At 41.5% G+C, this 22,380-nt stretch overlaps 1 protein-coding gene across 1 annotated transcript in view; it reads right to left on the bottom strand.

Annotated features, from left to right (window-relative positions):
* Positions 1-21,427, bottom strand: part of FREM3 (FRAS1 related extracellular matrix 3) — a 106,735-nt gene extending 85,308 nt beyond the window's left edge. The window contains exons 1-2 of the mRNA XM_011987154.1: positions 16,243-21,427; positions 13,914-14,003 (exon numbers count right to left, since the gene is read on the bottom strand). Of these exons, the coding sequence (XP_011842544.1) occupies positions 13,914-14,003; positions 16,243-21,427 (5,275 nt within the window). The remainder of the gene's footprint in view (positions 1-13,913; positions 14,004-16,242) is intronic.
* Between the last annotated feature and the right edge of the window lie 953 nt (positions 21,428-22,380).

Raw genomic sequence — 22,380 nt, 5'->3', positions numbered from 1 at the left:
AAAAATTGCCTACAGCAACGGTTGAACTCCAGGCCTGGCCTCCATAGTAAAAATAGAAAATATGGCTGAGCTGACTCCCTGGATAACTTATTAGATGATCAAAAGTAAATAGAAAATATTTTTTTCATCTTTATATAATCAGCGGTTTCAGCATAAAAGAAAAACAGAATAAAATTAAATCATACAAAGGGAAGATTATCTGGCATATCTCATGTGGGAGAGTGGATGATGTCACTTTGCTCAGCACAGGATCTGCACATCCAGCCCTCTGCAGCAATTTCCTATATTTCACAGCTCTGAGCCAGGTCTTCCACAGATTGGCTTTATGGAACCTGGAAATGCTGTTGATGAGCCTTGTCTGCTCCATTGCCTCTCATTGCCTCTGGAACTATCTTGCTTAGAGCTAGTCCAGGGCGAACAATTCATTTTTGTTCACCATGTATGCAGGAATAAAAGAACTAAGCAAGAAGGACTCATGAGGAAACAAGTTAGCAACAAGTCCAATTGCTGATTCCTTCCTGCCTGAGATAAATCGTCCTGATTCTCTTTTGTTTGGATTTTTGAACCCATTACATCATTATAATGGGGACATTTTTGAGGTATGTTTAAGCCAGAATAATGTGGTTAGTCATATTAATCAATATTATTGAACCAAGTTGGTTGTGATGTATTCAAGTATTCTTTTTTTCTTAAATGGAAATTGCCTTCTTCTAATAATAATAAAATGGTCCTTGTAAAACATTTACACAAGAAAATGTAAAGAAAAGCAAAAGGAAATATTAATAAAACAATTTATAATCCATCATTGCCATTATAAACCAATCTTAACATCTTGCTGTATATATTTTAGACCTTTCCATATATATATATGGAATATATATATATATATACATGGAATATATATATACACACACACACACATATATATGGAATAGGGAATAATGCATATATATGGAATATATAGCATATCTATCTCTATATATCACAATGTAATCTCCTTTACATCGTTACACACTGTTTTCCACTTGTTTTTCTTCATTTAGCAGTACATTGTGAACCTTTTCCAATATGAACAAATATAGGTTTATTATTATATCATCTTCTAAGGCCCATAGACTTGTTTTATAGACTTACCACACTTATGCCTTCCTCTATATTATAAGGAGCTATAGAAATATGTTAGGCATTTTGTCTCATCACATTTACATTGCTTCCTGAATTCTTTATCTGCTAATTTTTACCTTGTCTGTATTTTGTAACCATCTTTGCCTTTAACACTTATGCTTTTCTTACCACTGTTTTTGTTTAAAATATAATTAGAGTCGTTTGAAGAATAAGAGCAAACAGACTTCAAGCATTTTTGAGTCAGGTGTGAAAATTCTGGGCCATGGATCTCATCATTTGACTACCCAGAGACATTTCTAACTTGCTTTTGAATTATCATATGTATTCTAGAGAGTTCAATATTCTAAGTAAGTGTGACATTACTTTAACTGCATGGGGAGATTCATTGAACTCTTGGTTGGTTCTATCCCTGTCACTGTCCTGATAAATATTTTTTAAAACTCTTATTACTTTATTTTCATAACTTGCTTGAAAAGGACAGCCCACTTAAACAGAAAATTGGAATTCATATGGACCGTGAGGCTAGTCAAATTCCATCTGGTCAAATTTAAAATCAAAATGCACAATATTAATCATATGAGTTTTAAACACCAAATTATTTGAGAGAAAATTGAATAATCTGTTTCTAGTCTTAATAGAATAGTTAAATATCTATAGTATATCACAAAATTATAATAGTCTTACTTGCATATAGCTAGCTATTCAGTATGGCTTGTTAGAAGCTATTGACTTGGTTCCTCTAAATTGTTCTTTGTATAGATGACTTTTATTCCTTAAGCCCATTTTGTCATCTTAAAATTTGTGGTAAGGAGCAAATGAAATAACTCCTATAAAATGCTTTATTGATATATTAACTACTATATAAGCTTAGAATAATATTATTATATGGTAAGTGGAAGAGACCCATTTAGTGTTATATATAGTGGAGATGTGAAAAATTTCAATACAAATCTATGATTCTATGAGTATAATGACCTAGGGAAGGAAAATTAATAAACTTGACAGTATGCTTAATTGGCACAGTTCAGAGCTTTAGAAATCTGAACTGTATCCCCTATTCTGCCAGTGGCTTTCATAGTAATCTTGAATATAATGAAATTTATCATTAATATTAAAAAGTAGACTGATCTCTCATGGTGAAGTAGCCTTAGTCCGGATTACTCAAAAACTGCAGAAATGATGAAACACATAAATCCACCACATTGTCAAAAATTTCCATTTAAATTGCCAGTTAAACTCTATACACCAGTATGGTTATGTCCATAACTATGTGAGAGGAAAGAAGAGAAGAGATGAAAACTCATATTTATTGGGAAATTGATATATGCTAGGCATCATATTACATTTTTGGTATATGTTAGTTCATTTAACTATAGCAGAACAAAAGAAAAAGGCAAAATTGATAGAGACAACAAGATACGGATAGGTAAGATATTTACTCTGCATTAGCTCAGTAAGTAGCATCAAAGACTGAAACACTGGACGGAGTTACTTCCTCTCCTTCTTTTGTCTACTTGTTAGACGTCTAATAAATATAAAATCAGTTTATAAGTAGGCAGAGAAAAAGAGGTGAGAAACCAAGGGTTTCAGGCAATATCCCAATAAAATAATTCACCAAAATAGTCTAAAAGTTGACCTCCTATAAAGAGGAATAAGTTAATAAACTCCTTTTCAGCTAGAAGAAGAAAAATACAAAATTTGGTATCATGGTGAGGCAAGAGAATAGGGTCCGGAGGCAGGGGATCTAAGCCTGTTTCATGCCAACTTCCTAGAACTAAATTAAGAGGAAAATCCAGGCCGGGCGCGGTGGCTCAAGCCTGTAATCCCTGCACTTTGGGAGGCCGAGACGGGCGGATCACGAGGTCAGCAGATCGAGACCATCCTGGCTAACATGGTGAAACCCCGTCTCTACTAAAAAATACAAAAAACTAGCCGGGCGCGTGGCGGGCGCCTGTAGTCCTGGCTACTCGGGAGGCTGAGGCAGGAGAATCTCTTGAACCCAAGAGGCTGTCTCTTATACACATCTAGATGTGTATAAGAGACAGCAGCGAGACTCCGTCTCAAAAAAAAAAAAAAAAAAAAAAAGAGGAAAATCCTAATTTTCCAGGCCTAAGTAACAAAAGGACCAGAGGCTACTACCTTTGACCTTTTCTGCCCATCAGATGGGAGAGTGGCTATCTGCAACAAATCATAATGAGTGAGGTTGAGTCTTGGTTTGCAACTTTGTAACTTCACTCCAGCCTCTGAATAGCTACTGTCTGCAACCAATCAGACTGATAGTGGGCTACCACTTCCGTTACATGAGGTGAGCATGAAGTGGCCAAAGAGAAACTTCTAGCAGGTATTGGGACCCAAGAAGATTCTGTATCCAGCTCTCGAGCCACTGCTCGGGTCTGCTCCCACACTGTGGAGTGTTCTTTTGTTTTCAGTAAACCCCGCTTTTGTTCTTTTGTTGCTTCATTCTTTTGCTTTGCTGGGGGTTTTGTCCAATTCTTTGTTCAAAATGCAAAGAGCCTGGACAACTTGCAGTAACTACCCTTTACCATTAACACTAGCTGATAATTGTAAAGATGGTATTTACTGAGTGCTTACTATGTGTCAGACAGTCTTCTAAGTGCCTTATGTGTGTTGATTCCTTTAATACTTGTGGTAGAGAAGATGGTTCAATGTTTCCCAAAAGACATCCACATCTTCATTCCTGGAATCTATGAATATATTGCATGGCCAAAGGGACTTTTCAGATGTGATTAAAAGAAGGCTCTTGAGACAGGGAGATTATGCTGGATTATCTGGGTAGGCCCAATGTATCACAAGGGTCCTTACTAGTGAAAGAGGGAGGCAGGAGAGTATCAGAGTGATGCAGCAGAAGAAAGATTCAGCCACTTCTGGCTTTGAAGATGAAAGAATGTGCAGTCACTAGAAGCTGGAAAAGGCCAGGAAATGGATTCTACCCTAAAGTTGCACAAGAACATGCGGTCTTGAGGTTTTAAAAACTAGGCTGGAGAGAGGCGGGACATCATGGCAGAGGGGAGGCAGGATTAGATTGCAGCTCCGGACAGAGCGAGCAGGGGCTCGCATTGTGAATTTTAGCTCCAGATCGACTGCAAGAACAAACCAGCAATCCCAAGAGGACCCACAGACCCTCTGAAGGAAGCAGACTGTTCCTGCAGGACCTGGGAGAGTCCCCCCAAACTGTGAGTGCCCCAACTATGGAAGTGGTAAAGGGAGACCCTCCTCTCCTGAACACACACCCCCATTGGAGAAGCTGAAAGTCTGTTCGCAGGAGAAGTTTCCAACTTTACCTGCAGCTGAGTCAATTTGGAGAGCTGAACAAAATTCAGGGGTAGAGGAAGCCGCAGAAAGGCCCGGGAGCTCACTGGTTCCCCTAGCAGGCCATTCCTGCCTGGCATCACAGGGATCCAACAGGAGAGGAGCAGGCAGAGAACTACACAGGGACAATGAAATCGCTAGCTGAACTTTGTAACAATTTCAACGGAGTGAGAAGCCTCCTGGCCAGAACTCAGGGAGGGAGCAAATCCAGTGTGGAGAACACCACAGGCAGGGAAAGAACCAAGCCCCTTTCTTTCGCAGCTGGGAGGCATATAGCCTGAGGCAGGTTTTCAAGCCGGCGTGGTTCTCTGCCTGGAAATGGTCTGGGGGTTGTTGTGGGGGGCATGGTGAAAGTGAGAACTGCCCTTAAGTTTGCGAGGGAGCTGGCCGAGGCCTGTGACTGCAGGCTTTCCCCCACTTCCCTAACAACCTGTATGACTCAGCAGAGGCAGACATAATCCTCCTAGGTACACAACTCCAGTGACCTGGGAACCTCACTCCTATCCCCCACAGCAGCTGCAGCAAGACTCACCCAAGGAAAGTCTAAGCTCTGACACACCTAACCCCTCCCTCACGTGATGGTTCTTCCCTACCCACACTGGTAGTGGAAGACAAAGGGCATATGATCTTGGGAGTTCTAGGACCCTCCCACTGACGATTCCTCCCCATAGTACCACAGCTGATGCTCTCTGTAAAGTGTGACCTCCTAGCAGGAGGTCAACTGGCACAAAAATAGAGCATTAAACCACCAAAGCTAAGGACCTTTATGGAGTCCACTGCACCTCCCGCCACTTCCACCAGAACAGGAGCTGCTTTCCATGGCTGAGAGACCCATAGATGTTTCACATCACAGGACTCTGTGCAGAAAACCCCAGTACCAGCCCAGAGTCTGGTAGACTTGCTGGGTGGCTAGACCCAGAAGAGAGAACACAATCACTGCAGTTTGGCTCACAGAAGCCACATTCATAGTAAAAGGCAGAGAGTACTACATCAAGGGAACACCCCGTGGGACAAAAGAATCTGAACAGCAGCCTTCAGCCCTAGACCTTTCCTCTGACAGAGGCTACCCAAATGGGAAGGAACCAGAAAATCAATCCTGGTAAAATGACAAAACAAGGCTCTTCAACACCCCCCAAAAATCACACTAGTTCATCAGCAATGGGTCCAAACCAAGAAGAAATCCCTGATTTACCTGAAAAGGAATTTAGGAGGTTAGTTATTAAGCTAATCAGGGAGGGACCAGAGGAAGGTGAAGCCCAATGCAAGGAAATCCAAAAAGTGATACAAGAAGTGAAGGGAGAAATATTCAGGGAAATAGATAGCTTAAAGAAAAAACAATAAAAAATTCATGAAACTCTGTATATACTTTTAGAAATGTGAAATGCTCTGGAAAGTCTCAGCAATAGAATTGAACAAGTAGAAGAAAGAAATTTAGAGTTCAAAGAAAACGTCTTCAAATTAACCCAATCCAACAAAGACAAAGAAAAAAGAATAAGAAAATATCAACAAAGCCTCCAAGAAGTCTGGGATTATGTTAAATGAACAAACCTAAGAATAATCGTTGTTCCTTAGGAAGAAGAGAAGTCTAAAAATTTTAAAAACATTTTTTGGAGGAAAAATCAAGGAAAACTTCCCCAGCCTTGCTAGAGACCTAGCCATCCAAATACAAGAAGCACAAAGAACACCTGGGAAAATTATTGCAAAAAGATCTTCACCTAGGCTCATTGTCATCAGGTTATTCAAAGATGAAGGAAAGAATCTTAAGAGCTGTGAGACAGAAGCACCGTGTAACCTATAAAGAAAAATGTATCAGATTAGCAGCACATTTCTCAGCAGAAACCCTACAAGCTAGAAGGGTTAGGGGCCTATCTTCAGTCTCCTTAAACAAAATAATTATTAGCCAAGAATTTTGTATCCAGCAAAAGTAAGCATCATATATGAAGGAAAGATACAGTCTTTTTCAGATGAACAAGTGCTGAGGGAATTCATCATTACCAAGCCACTACTATAGGAACTCTAAAGGACCTCTAAATCTTGAAACAAATCCTGGAAACACATCAAAACAGAACCTCTTTAAAGCATAAATCACACAGGACCCATAAAACAAAAATACAAGTTAAAAAGCAAAAAACAAAAACCAAAGTATGTAGGTAACAAAGTGCATGATGACTGCAATAGTACCTCACATTTCAATACTAACATTGAATGCCAGTGATCTAAATGCTCTGCTTAAAAGATACAGAACCAGCTTCATTCATGTCCAAACTAACACAACAACAGAAAACCAAACACAGCATATTCTCACTCATAAGTGGGAGGTGAATAATGAGAACGCATGGACACAGCTGCGCGGGGCTCATCACACACCAGGGCCTGTCGAGGGGTGGGGGCCTGGGGGAGGGATGGCATTAGGAAAAATACCTAATGTAGATGATGGGTTGATGGGTGCAGCAAACCACCATGGCATGTGTATACCTATGTAACAAATCTGCATGTTCTGCACATGTACCCCAGAACTTAAAGTGTATATATATATACACACACACACACCCCCCAGAACTTAAAGTATATATATATGTACACACACATATATATGTACACACACATATATATATACTTTAAGTTCATATATATGTGTGTGTGTGTGTATATATAAAAGATACAGAACCACAGAATGGATAAGAACTCACCAACCAACTATCTGCTGTATTGAGGAGACTCAGCTAGCACATAAGGACTCACATAAACTTAGAGTAAAGGGGTGGAAATAGGCATTTCATGCAAACAGATACCAAAAGTGAGCTGGGGTAGCTATTCTTATATCAGACAAAACAAATTTTAAAGCAACAGGCGTTGGAAGAGACAAAGAAAGACATTATATAATGGTAAAAGGCCTCATCCAACAGGAAAATATCACAATCTTAAACATATATGCATCTAACACTGGTGCTCCAAAATTTATAAAGCAATTACTAATAGACCTAAGGAATGAGATAGACATCAACACAGTAAGAGTGGAGGACTTAAATACTCCACTGACAGCAATAGACAGGTCATGAAGACAGAAACAAGGGATTTAAACTATACCTTGGAACAAATGGACTTTAACAGATATATACAGAACATTGTATACAACAATAGCAGAATACACATTCTATTCAACAGTACATGAAACTTTCTCCAAGATAGATCATATGATAGGCCATAAAACGAGCCTGAATAAATGTTAGGAAATTGAAATTATATCAAGCACTCTTTCACACCATAGTGGAATAAAACTGGAAATCAACTCCCAAAGGAACCTTCAAAACCATGCAAATACATGGAAATTAACCTGCTCCTGAATGAGCATTGGGTCAAAAACAAAATCAAGATGGAAATTAAAAAATTCTTCAAACCGAACGACAATAATGACACAACCTATGAAAACCTCCGGGATACAGCAAAGGCAGTGCTAAGATAAAAGTTCATAGTCCTAAACACCTACATCAAAAAGACTGAAAGCACAGATAGACAATCTAAGGTCACACCTTATGAAACTAGAGAAACAAGAACAAACCAAACCCAAACTCAGCAAAAGAAAGGAAATAACCAAGATCAGATCAGAACTAAATGAAATTGAAACAAACAAACAAAAAATACAAAAGTTAAATAAAACAAAAAAGCTGGTTCTTTGAAAAGATAAATAAAATTGATAGACCATTGACAAGATTAACCAAGAAAAGTAGAGAGAAAATCCAAATAACCTCACTAAGAAACAAAACAGGAGATATTACAAATGACACCACTGAAATAGAAAAGATCATTCAAGGCTGCTATGAACACCTTTACTCACATAACTAGAAATCCTAGAAGAGATGGATAAATTCCCGGAAAAATACAACCCTCCTAACTTAAATTAGGAAGAATTAGATGCCCTGAGCAGACCAATAGCAAGCAGTGAGATTGAAATGGTAATTAAAAAATTACCAACAACAACAACAAAAAATCCAGGACCAGATGGATTCACAACAGAATCCTACCAGACATTCAAAGAAGAATTGGTACAATTCTTTTGACACTATGCCACAAGATAGAGAAAAACAGAACCCTCCCTAATTCATTCTACAAAGCCAGCATCACCCTAATACTAAAACCAGGAAAGGATATAACCAAAACTGAAAACTACAGACCAATATCCTTGATGAACAATGGATGCTAAAATCCTTAATCAAATACTAGCTAACTGAGTCCAACAATATGTCAAAAAGACAAATAATCCACCATGATCAAGTGGGTTTCATATCAGGGATGCAGGGATGGTTTAACATCCACGAGTCAATAAATTTGATACACCACATAAACAGAATTAAAACCAAAAATCACATGATCATTTCAATAGATGCAGAAAGAGCATTTGACAAAATCCAGCATCCCTTTATTATTAAAACTCTCTGCAAAATTGGCATGCAAGGGGCATACTTTAATGTAATAAAAGCCATCTATGACAAACCCACAGCCAATATAATACTGAATGGGCAAAAGTTTAAATCATTCCCTTCGAGAACTGGAACAAGACAAGGATGCCCACTCTCACCACTCGTCTTCAACATAGTACTGGAGGTCCTAGCCAGAGCAATCAGACAAGAGAAAGAAATAAAGGGCATCCAAATCGGTAAAGATGAAATCAAACTGACACTGTTTGCTGATAATATGATCATTTACCTTGAAAACCCTAAGGACTCCTCCAGAAAGCTCCTAGAACTGATAAAATAATTCAGTAGAGTTTACGGGATACAAGATTAATGTACACAAATCAGTAGCTCTTCTATACACCAACAGCTACCAAGCAGAGAATCAAATCAAGAACTCAACCCCTTTTAAAATGCTGCAATAAAATAAAATAAAATAAAATAAAATAAAATAAAATACTTAGGAATATACCTAACCAAGGAATCAAAAGACCTCTAGAAGGAAAAGTACAAAACACTACTGAAAGAAATCACAGACAACACAAACAAATGGAAATACATCTCATGCGCATGGATTGGTAGTATAAATATTGTGAAAATGACCATACTGCCAAAAGCAATCTACAAATTCAAGGCACTTCCCATCAAAATACCACCATAATTATTCATAGAATTAGGAAAAACAACTCTAAAACTCATATAGAACCAATAAAGAGCCCGTATAGCCAAAGCTAGACTAAGCAAAAAGAACAAACCTGGAGGCATCACACTACCTGATTTCAGACTGTACTATAAGGCCATAGTCACTAATACAGCATGGTACTGGTACAAGAGTAGGCACACAGACCAATGGAACAGAACAGAGAACCCAGAAATAAAGCCAAATACTTCCAGTTAACTGATCTTTGACAAAGCAAACAAAAAACATACAGTGGGGAAAGGACACCCTTTTCAACAAATGGTGCTGGGATAATTGGCTAGCCAAATGTAGGCAAGTGAAACTGGATCCTCATCTCTCACCTTATACAAAAACCAACTCAAGATGCCTTAAGGACTTAATCCTAAGACCTGAAACTATAAAAATTCTAGAAGATAACATTGGAAAAACCCTTCTAGACGCTGGCCTAGCCAAGGATTTCAAGATCCCAAAAGGAAATGCAATAAAAACAAAGATAAATAACTGGGACCTAATTAAACAAAAGAGCTTTTGCATGGCAAAAGAAATGGTCAGCAGAGAAAACGCACAACCCACAGAGTGGGAGAAAGTCTTCACAATGTATATATCTGACAAAGGACTAATATCCAGAATTTACAACAAACTCAAACAAATCAGTAAGAAGAAAACAAACAATCCCATCAAAAAGCGGGCTAAGGACATTAATAGACAATTCTCAAAAGAAGATATACAAATGGCCAACAAACATGAACAAATGCCCAACATCACTAATAATTAGGGAAATGTAAATCAAGACCACAATAAGATACCACCTCACTCCTGCAAGAATGGCAATAATCAAAAAATAATAATTAAATAAAAGCAGTAGATTTTGGTGTGGATGTGTTTGTTAATCAGGGAACACTTCTACACTGCCAGTGGGAATGTAAACTAGTACAGCCACTACAGAAAACAGTGTGGAGATTCCTTAAAGAACCAGAAGTAGAACTACCATTTGATCCAGCAATCCCATTACTAGGTATCCACCCAGAGGAAAAGAAGTCATTATTTGAAAAAGATACTTGCACACGCATGTTTATAGCAGCACAATTCACAATTACAAAATCATGGAGCCAACCCAAATGCCCATCAATAAATGAGTGGATAAAGAAACTGTGGTATATATATATACAATGGAATACTATGCAGTCATAAAAGGAATGAATTAACAGCATTTGCAGTGACCTTGATGAGATTGGAGACTATTATTCTAAATGAATTAACTCAGTAATGGAAAACCAAATATCATATGTTCTCACTGATATGTGAGAGCTAAGATATGAGGACGCAAAGGCATAAGAATGATGCAATGGACTTTGGGGACTTGGGGGAAGAGTGGAAAGGGGGCAAAAAATACTGTATACTGCTCGGGTGATGGGTACACGAAAATCTCACAAATCACCACCAAAGAACTTACTCATGTAACCAAATATCACCTGTACCCCCAAAAACTTATGGAAAAAAAAAAAAAAGAAAATGCAGCCTTGTCAAAACCTTGATTCTATTCTAGTAAGGACCATTTTGGATTTCTGAACTCCAGAACTGTAAGATGACAGATTTGTGTTGGTTCAAGCCACTAAGTTTGTGGTAATTTGTTATAGCAGCAATAGGAAACTAATAAAATCCTCATAATAATTCTAAGGGGCACATGCCATCATTATTTTCAGCTCATTGGTGAGCAAACTAAAGCACAGGCAGTTTCTCAAATATGTAAGACTACAAGAGTTGAGCTGGGATTTGGACACAGACAGCCTGGGTCCAGAGCCTATTAATTAGAAGCCTTCATGGTATCACTCTTGAGATTTTAGCAAAGTTGGAGCGCGAGGGTCATTTTTGCCAGTACTTGCATTCTTAAGACCCCTGAGCTAAGCTGCAGCATACACCTAATGTCAGTTCTGGAGGCAGGGCAGGGTCTTCTTTTAACAGTTTGAATATTGGTATGGAAACAACAACAACGACAGTGAAAGATCTATTTCTAGAAGGGTATAACACCTTCTGTTAGTGCTATGTGCCATTAGGAAAAAAAAATTATTAATAGATCAAATGGAAATGTTCAACATTCCATTTGGGAAATCTTTTTAAAGTGAGGGCATTTTGAAAGAAAAAAAGATTAAGTCAGCTACTGTAAAGCAATGGATTCATAATATTTCAAAATAACAGATAATAAAACGTTTAAAGTGAGTCCTTTATCAGCTGTTCCAGGAATGCCCATCATCAGCAGACATGGATCTTAGCTCCATGCACAGTACGTGGAAGGCAACTGAAAAATTCACTGGTTGGGCATGGCAGCACATGCCTGTAGTACCAGCTACTTGAGAGGTGGATGTGGGAGGACCAACTTGAAGCCTAGAGTTCGAGCCACTGCATTCCAGCCTGGGCAACATAGAGGGATCCTGTTTCTAGAAAAAAATCTTAAAGAAATAATTTTTAAAAATTCCAGTTTGTCCCTGGATCCAAGGGAAAAAAATTCACTGGATAAATGAATGTGCAAATATTTAATTAGTTTATGTATACATACTTTAAGATCCAGCTATGAACAAATGTATCCTCAAATACTTTGGACTCTGTGTTTGATCATTCTTATCACTTTGATTCTCAAGGCGCTTCTTTGTCAGGTTAGGAAGTGCAGTCTTGGCTCTGTTCTCTAACTTTTGTCCATGGCTTCAGCTTCCCAAAGCAGGGTGAGGGTAGCATTAGCAGTTAAGAACCCTAGCTTTGGAATTGGCAAGACCTGGATTTGATTCCAGTTTACTTGCCTGTTACTTGTATGACTTCAGGCAAGTTATTTAACCGTGGTGTCTTCATTTTAAAGTGGGCATCATAACATTTACTTTTTGTTTTGTAGTGAGGATCAAAAGTCATAATGTCTTTAAGGACAGGCTAGCTCACAGAAAAAAGTTAAAACATGGTAGCTACATAAAATCCACCTTACAGTGTCATCACAGACTGTATTTTTGTTTGTAACGTTGTCCACAAAGCATAGTGTCAGAGTCAGAGGTACATCTTTTTAGAGTGACGATCGTTTCAAAAACAGAAAGGAAAATATTCAAAATAAAGCATTTGTCTTACATTTATTTATGAGCCTGTTTAAAGGCATACATTCATCTTTTTAGGAACTTATGGTTCTTGAGAACTTGGGAAAGGGAAAGAAGATTTGGTTTTAAACTTTAAGGAAGGAAATGGGGAGGAGGGATCAGTGGTTTCAACTATAGTTAGTCTTATCAGAAGGGGAGAAAATATCTAGTTAATGGGCACCTATTTTTAAATTAAATTTTTTTTAAAAAAATGAACAAGAATCGGGTGAAAGCACCTACTTTTTATGAAGTGCTTTACGTTTATGATCTTAGTCAATCCTCTTAGCAACCCTTTGACATAGGTATGAAGACCACCACTTTATACATGGGGGAATGAATGAAGAGGACAAGGTCACTAACTCAAGGTCACATGGGACAAGTTGGGACTCAAACCCAGTCAGTATACCATACGGCCTCTCATAGAGGACTACTTTACAATAAATTCAATTATTGACTGATTACACATGATTTAGGCAGAAAATGCAGCTTACTTACTGGGAATGAGTAATGATTTGTGCTGAAAGAGGTTTCTGAGTGGCAAGCAGCACACAGAGATAATTTCTGCTATTATCCTGTCATACTGCAAAATGATTTTTCTGCTGACCACATAATCATTGAATCCCTAGGTGTATAAAGAAAGTGGCTTCTGTTAACTAGATGCTGCCCATTATTCTACTTTGAAGTTAATAGTACACAGACCAAGCTGCAGCATAAACAGGCAGTTTTTAAGTAAGCTTTCCTCTATGCCGGGAGATATATATATATATTTACCCCATGCAGAAAGATTTCAAATCTAAGGTCAGGGAGCCATAAGATTCAGTTCTGCAAATAAAAATCCCAACAAAATCTGAAGATGTATTTTCTAATTTGTTTCAGAATGATAGAAACCACCAGCTAGATTCACAGAATCTCTTGAAGGTGAGATTCACTTGCCTATATGATGTCACACATGATCCAGATCAGATAAAATACTTCACATTTCACTTATCAAATTCCTCATTACTTTTTCTTCCTAAAAAGTTATTTATCAAGAATCATTTGGCACAAGACCATAAGAGAAACAAAAAGAATTAATTTGTTTGTATTATGACATTATTGATTGTGATTACTTGCTTATATGATGCCTGTACTTGCCTAGAAATTATTTAATTTTTTTTCCTATTTTATGTTGATTTTAGTTAACCACGAGTCCTTTTGAAGGTTTTATTACTGACTTACCATTGTCTTCAACAGAGAAATAGAAGATGTCCTTTGATGCATTGCTGCCCTCATTCAAGACATAGGATATCTTCATCTCATCAATGTCAGCTAAAAAAAAAAAAAAGAGCAAACGTCACACACAGTCATATTGGCACAAATGAAAATGAGTATGTTAACAACCTCAAAGTTTTAATTAGGCATAGAAATACTCCAATTAATAAATTTGAAAATAATGATTAAGTGAACATGAATCTTCTTAAAGCTACAATGTCAAAAATAAAACTTTAGTTGGAAACTTTATCACAATGAGGTACCATCTCACCCCAGTTAGAGTGGTGATTATTAAAAAGCCAAAAAATAACAGATGCTGGGTGAGGTTGCAGAGAAAAGGGAACATTTATAGATTGTTGGTGGGAGTGTAAATTAGTTCAGCCATTGTGGAAAGCAGTGTGGTGATTCCTCAGAGAACTAAAAGCAGAACTATCCTTCAACCCAGCAGTCCCATTACTGGGTATACACCCCAAAAATATAAATCATTCTACCATAAAGACAAATGCATGCAAATGTTCATTGCAGCACTACTCACAATTGCAAAGACACTGAATCAACCTAAATGTCCATCAATGATATATTGGATAAAGAAAATATATTACATATACACCATGGAATACTATGCAGCCATTAAAAAGTAGATCATGTGTTTTCGTTGTTGTTGTTGTTGTTTTTTCAGGAACATGGATAGAGCTAGAGGCTATTATCCTTAACAAACTAATTCAGGAACAGGAAACCAAATACTGCATATTCTCACTTATAAGTGGGAGCTAAATGATGAGAACTCATGAATACAATGAAAGGAACAATTGACAGTGGGGTCTTCTTGAGGGTGGAGGGTAGGAGGAAGGAGCAGAGCAGAAATGATAACTACTGGGTACTGGGCTTAAATACCGGGGTGATGAAATAACCTTACAACAAACCAGCATGACATGAGTTTAAATATATGTACTTCCAAACCTCAAATAAAAGTAAGAAACCCTGACTTTGTCACAGTGCTACTATGTGCATATTCTCTGGGTGCTAAAGCCCAGCAAGGAGGGCATTCTAGTTACGTGTGCTTTACAACATCCTGGCCCTCTATTGAGAGCCAGGTCTATCTGGTTTTGAATCTTCTGCACAAGTATAGAGCTTGACATATTTGTGGATACTCATGAACTATTTGTCAAAATGAATTTAAACAAGAATAATTGCTGCATCCTAAGAAAAAAGAAAATTAGAATAAAATCATGAGTTTTTCCTATTGCCTATTTTCTTGGGTAATAATTTGTTATGAAGGTCTATAATTATGTTTTTATATTGGTAATTATTAGTATTTTAAAAACAATTTGCTCTCGGAGGTGTTTGTTTGTAGAAATAATTCTTATAGAGTCACATGATTTTATTATTTAAAGTTTACATAAGTTTAATATTTGAAAATGTTATCACTGTTGTGATTGCATTATTTCTTTTTCTGTTATACTTTAAGTTCTGGGATACATGTGCATAACATGCAGATTTGTCACATAGGTATACACATGCCATGGAGAACCACATATGATTTCATTTGCTTTAGAAGAAATTCTGAAAATGTAATCAAACTATTTTTTAAATGTGTAAGTTTTCCTCTGAGTTTGCATCTAGGTTTACATGTATCATATGTGGGACATTTCATGCACAGAGCTATCTAAAAAAGTTATGACAACATAAAGAGCATTTAAAAACCAGCAGGTATCACATCACCTGGGAAAGTAGAGGGACCTGCCTCTAGTTCATAATTAGTAGTAACACCAAATATAAAAGAAAAAAATAATCTCAGGCAAACATAGTTCTGTGCTTTTATTAGATGTAGAAATTACATTTGAATAGTATAATAAAAATGAACAATGTAGGAATTTATATCCAAAATCTAGATACCAAACATCTTCAGAAATCTGGACTTACTAATAACTATGCAAATGATTTCTATATGTCATTCTTAAAATTCAAAATCAATCTGATATTATCAGAATTAATATAAGGTTATCTTATAATATTTCAGAAGTAGAAGCTGTCCTCCTGTGTTTAGCAGTTTTAAGGTATAACTACAACTTTATGAAATATGTGTGAGTTCCTGTTAAATAGGCATTCTGATGAAATTGATGAAAAAGGACTTGTTGCTTTGTTTGTTTTTAGAATAATTTCATACTTTACTGTATTTTATTAGAACAAGAATCTTAGTGCAAATGTCTGAGGTCAGGACAATTTTACACAAAGCTGAGAGATCTGATCCAATGAAGGGAAGGGACAGAATAGTCAGGGAAGAATGCATACTAACCTTGTGTAAACTCTCGAGTGCTCTGGTTTCCAAGGCCAGTTCTGATAATGAAGCCATGCTCTGGTCCTCTGGTAACTTTATACTTCAGAAGCCTGTGGGGACTGTCCTGATCTTCTGCCTTCAGAGACTTACTGGTAATCAAGAAGCCCATACGTCCAGTGTGAAGGCGCTTCAAGGTTAGGGCACCCCTGTTGATAGTAATCTGGGGAAGCCTATTGTCTAATAATCTTATCTGGACCCTCATTACTTGAGGTTTGTGTGTCTCCAGGGCAGTGTCTGGGAGGACATAGAAATCAGTGTGAGTGCCATCTGTCACAGTCAAGGAGAAACTATCTTCAGTGGTCTCACTGCCGTCGTGCTTGTAGCTAATCAGGTTCTTGTTCAAGTCTTGCTTGGTGAAAGTGGTCACAGGATGGCTACCATTGTACAAAATCTTGCCATGCATGGGGACCTGGGTGATGGTAAAGAGAATAAGATAATCTGCGGTATCCTTGTCTTCCACTGTCAACTCAAGGGGAGTGATCAGTTGGCTAGCCTCTTTCTGTAGTGTTAGTCTATGGATGGTCAAGATAGGTTTCTTATGATCCACATCAGTGATGAAGATCCTGAAGGTTCTGGACACAGGGTAGAGTTCACTGATCACTTGAAACTCAAAGCTGTCCATCTTTTTCTCATCATTTGAAGTATGGACATAGGATATTTTGTTGCTAGCCAATTGAAGCTGAGTGAAAGAGGCAATGGGTTCCCCAGCATGGTCAGAACTTTCTAGGTGACCCAGGCTTGGAGCCCGTGTAATGTTAAAGTGATGTTCATCAGAGCTGTTGATATCACTGTTGCTAAGCAGACTGTTGGTAAGGGTCACTCTGGCACCTTCTGTTAAGGTGATCCTTTTGCTGATTACCTCAGGGAAGACCTTGTCTAAGTTGCCAATAGTGACATAGAAGTAGTGGTCTGTCAAAGTGTTAACCCCATCAGTCACATCAAACTTGATAATATCAACAATCCCTTCTTGGCCTGTGTGGATATAGCAGATGAGGCCTCTGTCAATCTCATCCTGGGTAAAGTTCATTCCCAGAGTAAGATTGTTCCTCACTTCTCCTCTGGGTTTTCTCAGCCTCTGTAGAAGCCCTTGTTGAGGCCCAGAATGGAGGACAAAACTGAGGCTCTTATCATCTGAGTCAAGATCTGTGGCCTTGAGGATCTGATTTGTGATGATCTCAGAGTGTCCTTTCTCTACTTTCAGCCCATTGTTGACAGTCAGCTGAGGAGTTTCATCATCCACTAGGGTCACTACAATGGGTACCTTCCTGTGGGTGGTGTGCTTGCCATCACTTAGCCAGACCTCAAAACTGTCCTCTTTGGTCTCTGAGTCATCATGCTCATACACAATGGTGGAGGCCTCCTGAATCTCCTTGAGGGTGAAGCTGTGGATGGGCTGGCTGCCCGTAGCCAGCTGCTCTATGATTTGTCCATGCCGAGGGAGGACTGTGAGTTGAAAGTGGAGCTCATTCGGTGGCAGGTCAGCATCTGCTCCATTGAGCAGCTGGGTGTCTATGACCAGGCTCATCCCCTCTAGTACCTCAAACTCATGGGCAAAAAGTTTAGGCTGCTCATCATTGGTGGGTAGGATGATTATAGGGAAGAAGACATTTGGGGAGAAGTTGATGCCATCAGAGCAATAAAAGGTGAATTGATCCTCTTGTGGCTCTACTCCCTTGTGAATACTCTGTACATAATTGATATGCCTCACTTGGACATCTCTGAGGGAGAAAGCACTGATGGGGCTGCCAGACTGGGACATTTTTGAACCAGGAGCTGGTGCAATATTTTCCAGGTAGCCAGAGGCTGGCTGACTAGTCACTGTGCAGAGGAGTTCATCTTGAGGAGTGTCCACATCTTCAACATGGAGATGTTGTAAGGTCAAGGAGTTCTTCTCACCTTCATAGACAATGAAGGACTCCCCCACCAAGACCCTGGGTCCCACATTGTCCACAGGCAGCACAGTTACTCGTACCTGTACTCTCTCTATTATGCTATTCCCCACTACCCATTGGTAAGAATCATTGGAGACGATGAGGCTGAAGGCATCGTGCTGCTTTTGAAAACCAACTTCACCTCCAGTGTGGACATAGGCTACTCTCCCACTGATGAGGTCCTCTTGGGTGAATCGTTCTGTGGGCAAACCATTGACCAGAATAGTGCCCAATTTGGGGCTGTCCTTTACAATGAAAGACAGCATCAAGTGATGTACATCCTTCCTTTTGCCATGGATGACACCCATGGTAATTTCAGTGGCTTTATTCTCTAGTACATCTATAGAAACATCCAATAATGAACTACTTGTGATAGAGATCCTAGGACTTTTGTTAGCCACACTGGGATGCACGGAAATTGGGATGGTGATGGGTATATGGTGCACCCCATCACTTACTTCCAGATGGAAAGTGTCACTGGTAGTTGTCTGGTCTCTACCATGCTGGTAAGAGACACTCCCATTAATAATGTCAGCTTGCATGAAAGATTCCCCTGGGACCATACATTTTTTAAAGTACTGCAAGCGTCCATGTTGGGGACTGCGGACTAATATGAAGACAATTTGGTCAATGTCTGTGTCTGGGTCTGTAACATGCAGCTCATTACTGCTGAGGTTAAAGCTGCCTCCCTCTAAGACAGTAAAGCCTCTGTTGGTGACTTCTGGGGGCTGGTTGTCCACAGGTTGCAGGAATAATGTAAATGTGCCTGGCACGCTATTGCCTGCAGCATCTTCCACCTGGTAGGTAAACTGCACAACCCGTGGTGCAATACCTAACTTCTGTGGAGGCTGGTAGGCAACTTCACGCTGATTTACCTGGGCTTGGGTGAAGTGCATGATGAGTGTGTCTGGTGAATCAGTGAGCACAATTTCTCCAGCCCGGACTTGGTGGTTTCGATCTGTGTCAGTCGGGAGTGTCAGTAGGGTGTACCATAGGTTCTGGTCATCAGAGTCCTGGTCAATGTATCGGAGGAAGTTCTTCTGGAAGTGAGTGAGTTGGTATTCTTGTACAGTCATTTCTAGTGTAGTTCCTGGATACAGCTGTGGACTCAGTATATCCGCTGGCTGGACCTTGATGGTGAAAATGTGCTGGTTGGAGAGATTGGGTGGGTCATGGTCATCCTGCACATGGAAAGCCAGCTGGACCATTACAGTTTGAGAGCTGTGTGGTCCAAGATGGCGGTAGAAGAGTCTCCCTTCCATTATGTCTCTCTGTAGCCACTCAGTCACCACTTTCTCATAAAGCCCTTCCTTTTCCATGTAGTGCCAGTCCCCACCTTCGGTGGAGAGAGGTAGTTCAGCCTGCCGCAGCAACATGTCCCCCAGGTAGTGGCTTGAGTGGGAGGAACCAGGGGCCACCTCCCACTGTGGCGCTTCCTTATTTCCTTCTAAGAGCTGGTTCTCTAGCACAAAGTGGATGGTTGAGTCCTCAGAGTCAATATCAGTAGCGCTCAGTACAAAGGGAGAGATCTGGACCACCTGCCCTTCCGTCAGTGAGAGTCCTGTGTTAGTGTTGACCATTGGTGGTTCATCATCCACAGGTAGGATGGTGACGGGAAAGAGAAATTCCACTTGGTGGTGTCCGTCCTCCATCCGGAAGATGATGTTGTCACTGTAGGTGTTGCTGCCATCATGCTGATACACCACTCGCCTTGCTGCCAGGTCCGCAGGTGTGAAATACTTGCACCCAGCAGGTGCCCCAAACACGACCAGCTGCCCATGTCTCAAGCCGCTGACTGCAGCCATTTTCACCTCTTCCAGGTTATCTTTATCACTGATAGGAACGCTGTGAGTGCTGGACAAGGGCCTTGACTGACCTTCAAAAAGCACAAGTGCCCTGTTATGGCTAGCCACTGGGACCAGAGTATTCATGGATTTCACTGTCACCATGAAGGCAAAGGGGTCTGAGGCGGCGCCGTCTCCGTCCACCACCTCCAGTTCCAGCTGAAAGAGGCGCTCTCCATGGGAGTTCTCTGTAGGGGGCTGATAGGCAATCTTCAGCTCCCGCAGCTCCTGCTGGGTAAAGAAGGAGACTGGAAGGCCTAGAGGGTCGTCGGTGCTGACCACGTAGCCCTGCTGCCCTGGATGCCCTGGTGCGGGAGTCGGGGCGTTGAGAATGTTGAACACCAGGTCGCCAGGGTCTGACTCGACGTCCTCCGCGGCTAGTGCGTCAGGTGTCAGGGCTGTCAGCACAAATGGATCCACCTCCATCATCATCGTGGCCATGAAGCTGGGTCTGGGCGGTGTGTTCTTGGCTCCCCCAAGGATCCTCACCAGCAGCTGGAAATGCTCGCGGACCAGCACACCCGCGGACCCAGCGTCCTGGCCCTCAGGCCCCAGCAGCTCCACCATCATTGGCAAGTAGTCCCGGTTGGGCGAGGAGGCAGCGGTGTGCTGATAGCGCACCCCAGCCCGGAGGAAAGCTTCACAGTCTACGCGCTTGCCCCTTGGGAGAGGGGCCCCCATCGCGTCCATCAGGCGCCCGTACTTGGGCAGGGGGCCGTCCTCGTGAGGAAGTGGGGTGAGCCGGCACCTGCGGGTGGCCGTGGCTCTGGACTTCAGGGAGGCGAAGTCCAGCACTCTCCTGTCGATGGCACGGCTCCAGCCCTGCAGCTTCTCCACTACCAAAGGCCTGTTGCGCGTCACCAGCTCCAGCTGGGAAAAGACCACGTCCACCGCCAGCGTGAAGGGCAGCACCAGGGTGTGAGTCGGGGCGTCATAGCGCAGCTGCAGCAGCACCCGGGCGCGTCCGGGGCTGTGGGAGCCGAAATGAGTGTACTGGACCTGGCGGGGCCCGAAGGCGCAGGGGAAGCGGCGCGGGGAGAGCGCGCCCTTGAGCAGCGGCAGGGCGTCCAGTACCGTGATTTCGCACCGGTCCCCCGGCTGCACTCCAATCACCAGGTCCCGGAGCGGGTCGAGCCAAAGGGAACGACCCAAGGGCACCCGGAGTCCAGGGTTGGCAATCAGCACGCTAGGGCCGTCGGGGCGAGTGCCTTCAAGCGCACCCCAGGCGTGCAGGTAAAGCGCCGGGTCGGGCTCGGTCCCAAGCGAGGATGCCTGTCCCTGCAGCGCAGGGCGATTCAAGAGCAGGCAGGCGAGCGCCACAAGGAGCTGGCTGGGCGTCCCAGTCGGGTGCCGAGAAGCCCCCGCCATGGCCATGGATGGCTCCTGGCGTTGGGATTCCCGGAGTAGGGGTGCCCTGTCCAAAGAGGGATCCGCTGAGTCGCAGGTGCAGGCAGTGGAGGCGGTAGCTGCTGTCCAGTCGGTAGCCCAGGCGCGGATCCAGCAAGAGCCAGCGGCTGCGCTTCTGCTGCTGCAGGTAACGGCAGCGGGGGAACGGGCTCTGCCCACCTCCTGCTCTGCCCGGGCCCAAGTCTGCCTCTGCTGGTTTCTGGGGCCGCCCAGATACGCGCCCAGCGCGGCTAGACTTAGCGAGGGTGCAGCGCTCTTCCCTCCGCTCCTGGGTGCTTCACCCCGCCTACCTTACACACCTTCGCGCCCGGAGCCGTGGTCGCCGCGCTGCTGCCCACGCTGCCGCCCACGCTGCCAGACTCCGACCAGCTCGTTTGGATACGATCTTTCCCGGGTGCCACAAAGGGATTGTCCCCCCTCAGGGTTGGGAGAGAGACGGTGACTGTACTCGGGTCAGTCCTGCGTCTGTGAGACTGCGCTCCTGCTGTCCATTCATCCAGGGAATGGTGTTTCTGAAAAGGGGGAGAGACACCATTCCTCTTCCTTACCGCTGACAGGAGTGTATTTTCTAGCCAAAAACTGAGTCTCACTTCGGACAGAAAAGAAACTGGTGGGAGCTATTTTGCAAATAGGATTTTCTAGCTGTCTGTCTGATGAAGCAGCTTATTCAGGATCTTGTAATTCGGTGCTTCCAAACAACCCTGACATTTTTCTTCTGCTCAGGTTTTGAAAAAGAAAATCAGCACCCAAACTTGAATAGCTTGTAATCTTTTTTTTTTTTTTTTTTGGTCATTGGGTCTCACATAACACAATCAGGTGTGCGGCTCGGCTTCTTTCCGTTTTCTTAGAATGTGATTTCCATATCTGATCAACAGTGACTTGCCTGTTAGTTTATTAAACATGCTCTTTTCTAA

The sequence above is a fragment of the Mandrillus leucophaeus genome, unplaced genomic scaffold (genome assembly GCF_000951045.1).
Source record: "Mandrillus leucophaeus isolate KB7577 unplaced genomic scaffold, Mleu.le_1.0 Scaffold301, whole genome shotgun sequence".
NCBI classification, from domain to species: domain Eukaryota; kingdom Metazoa; phylum Chordata; class Mammalia; order Primates; family Cercopithecidae; genus Mandrillus; species Mandrillus leucophaeus.
Note: the sequence above shows the minus strand (reverse complement) of the source record. Positions and strands in the feature narration are given on the sequence as shown.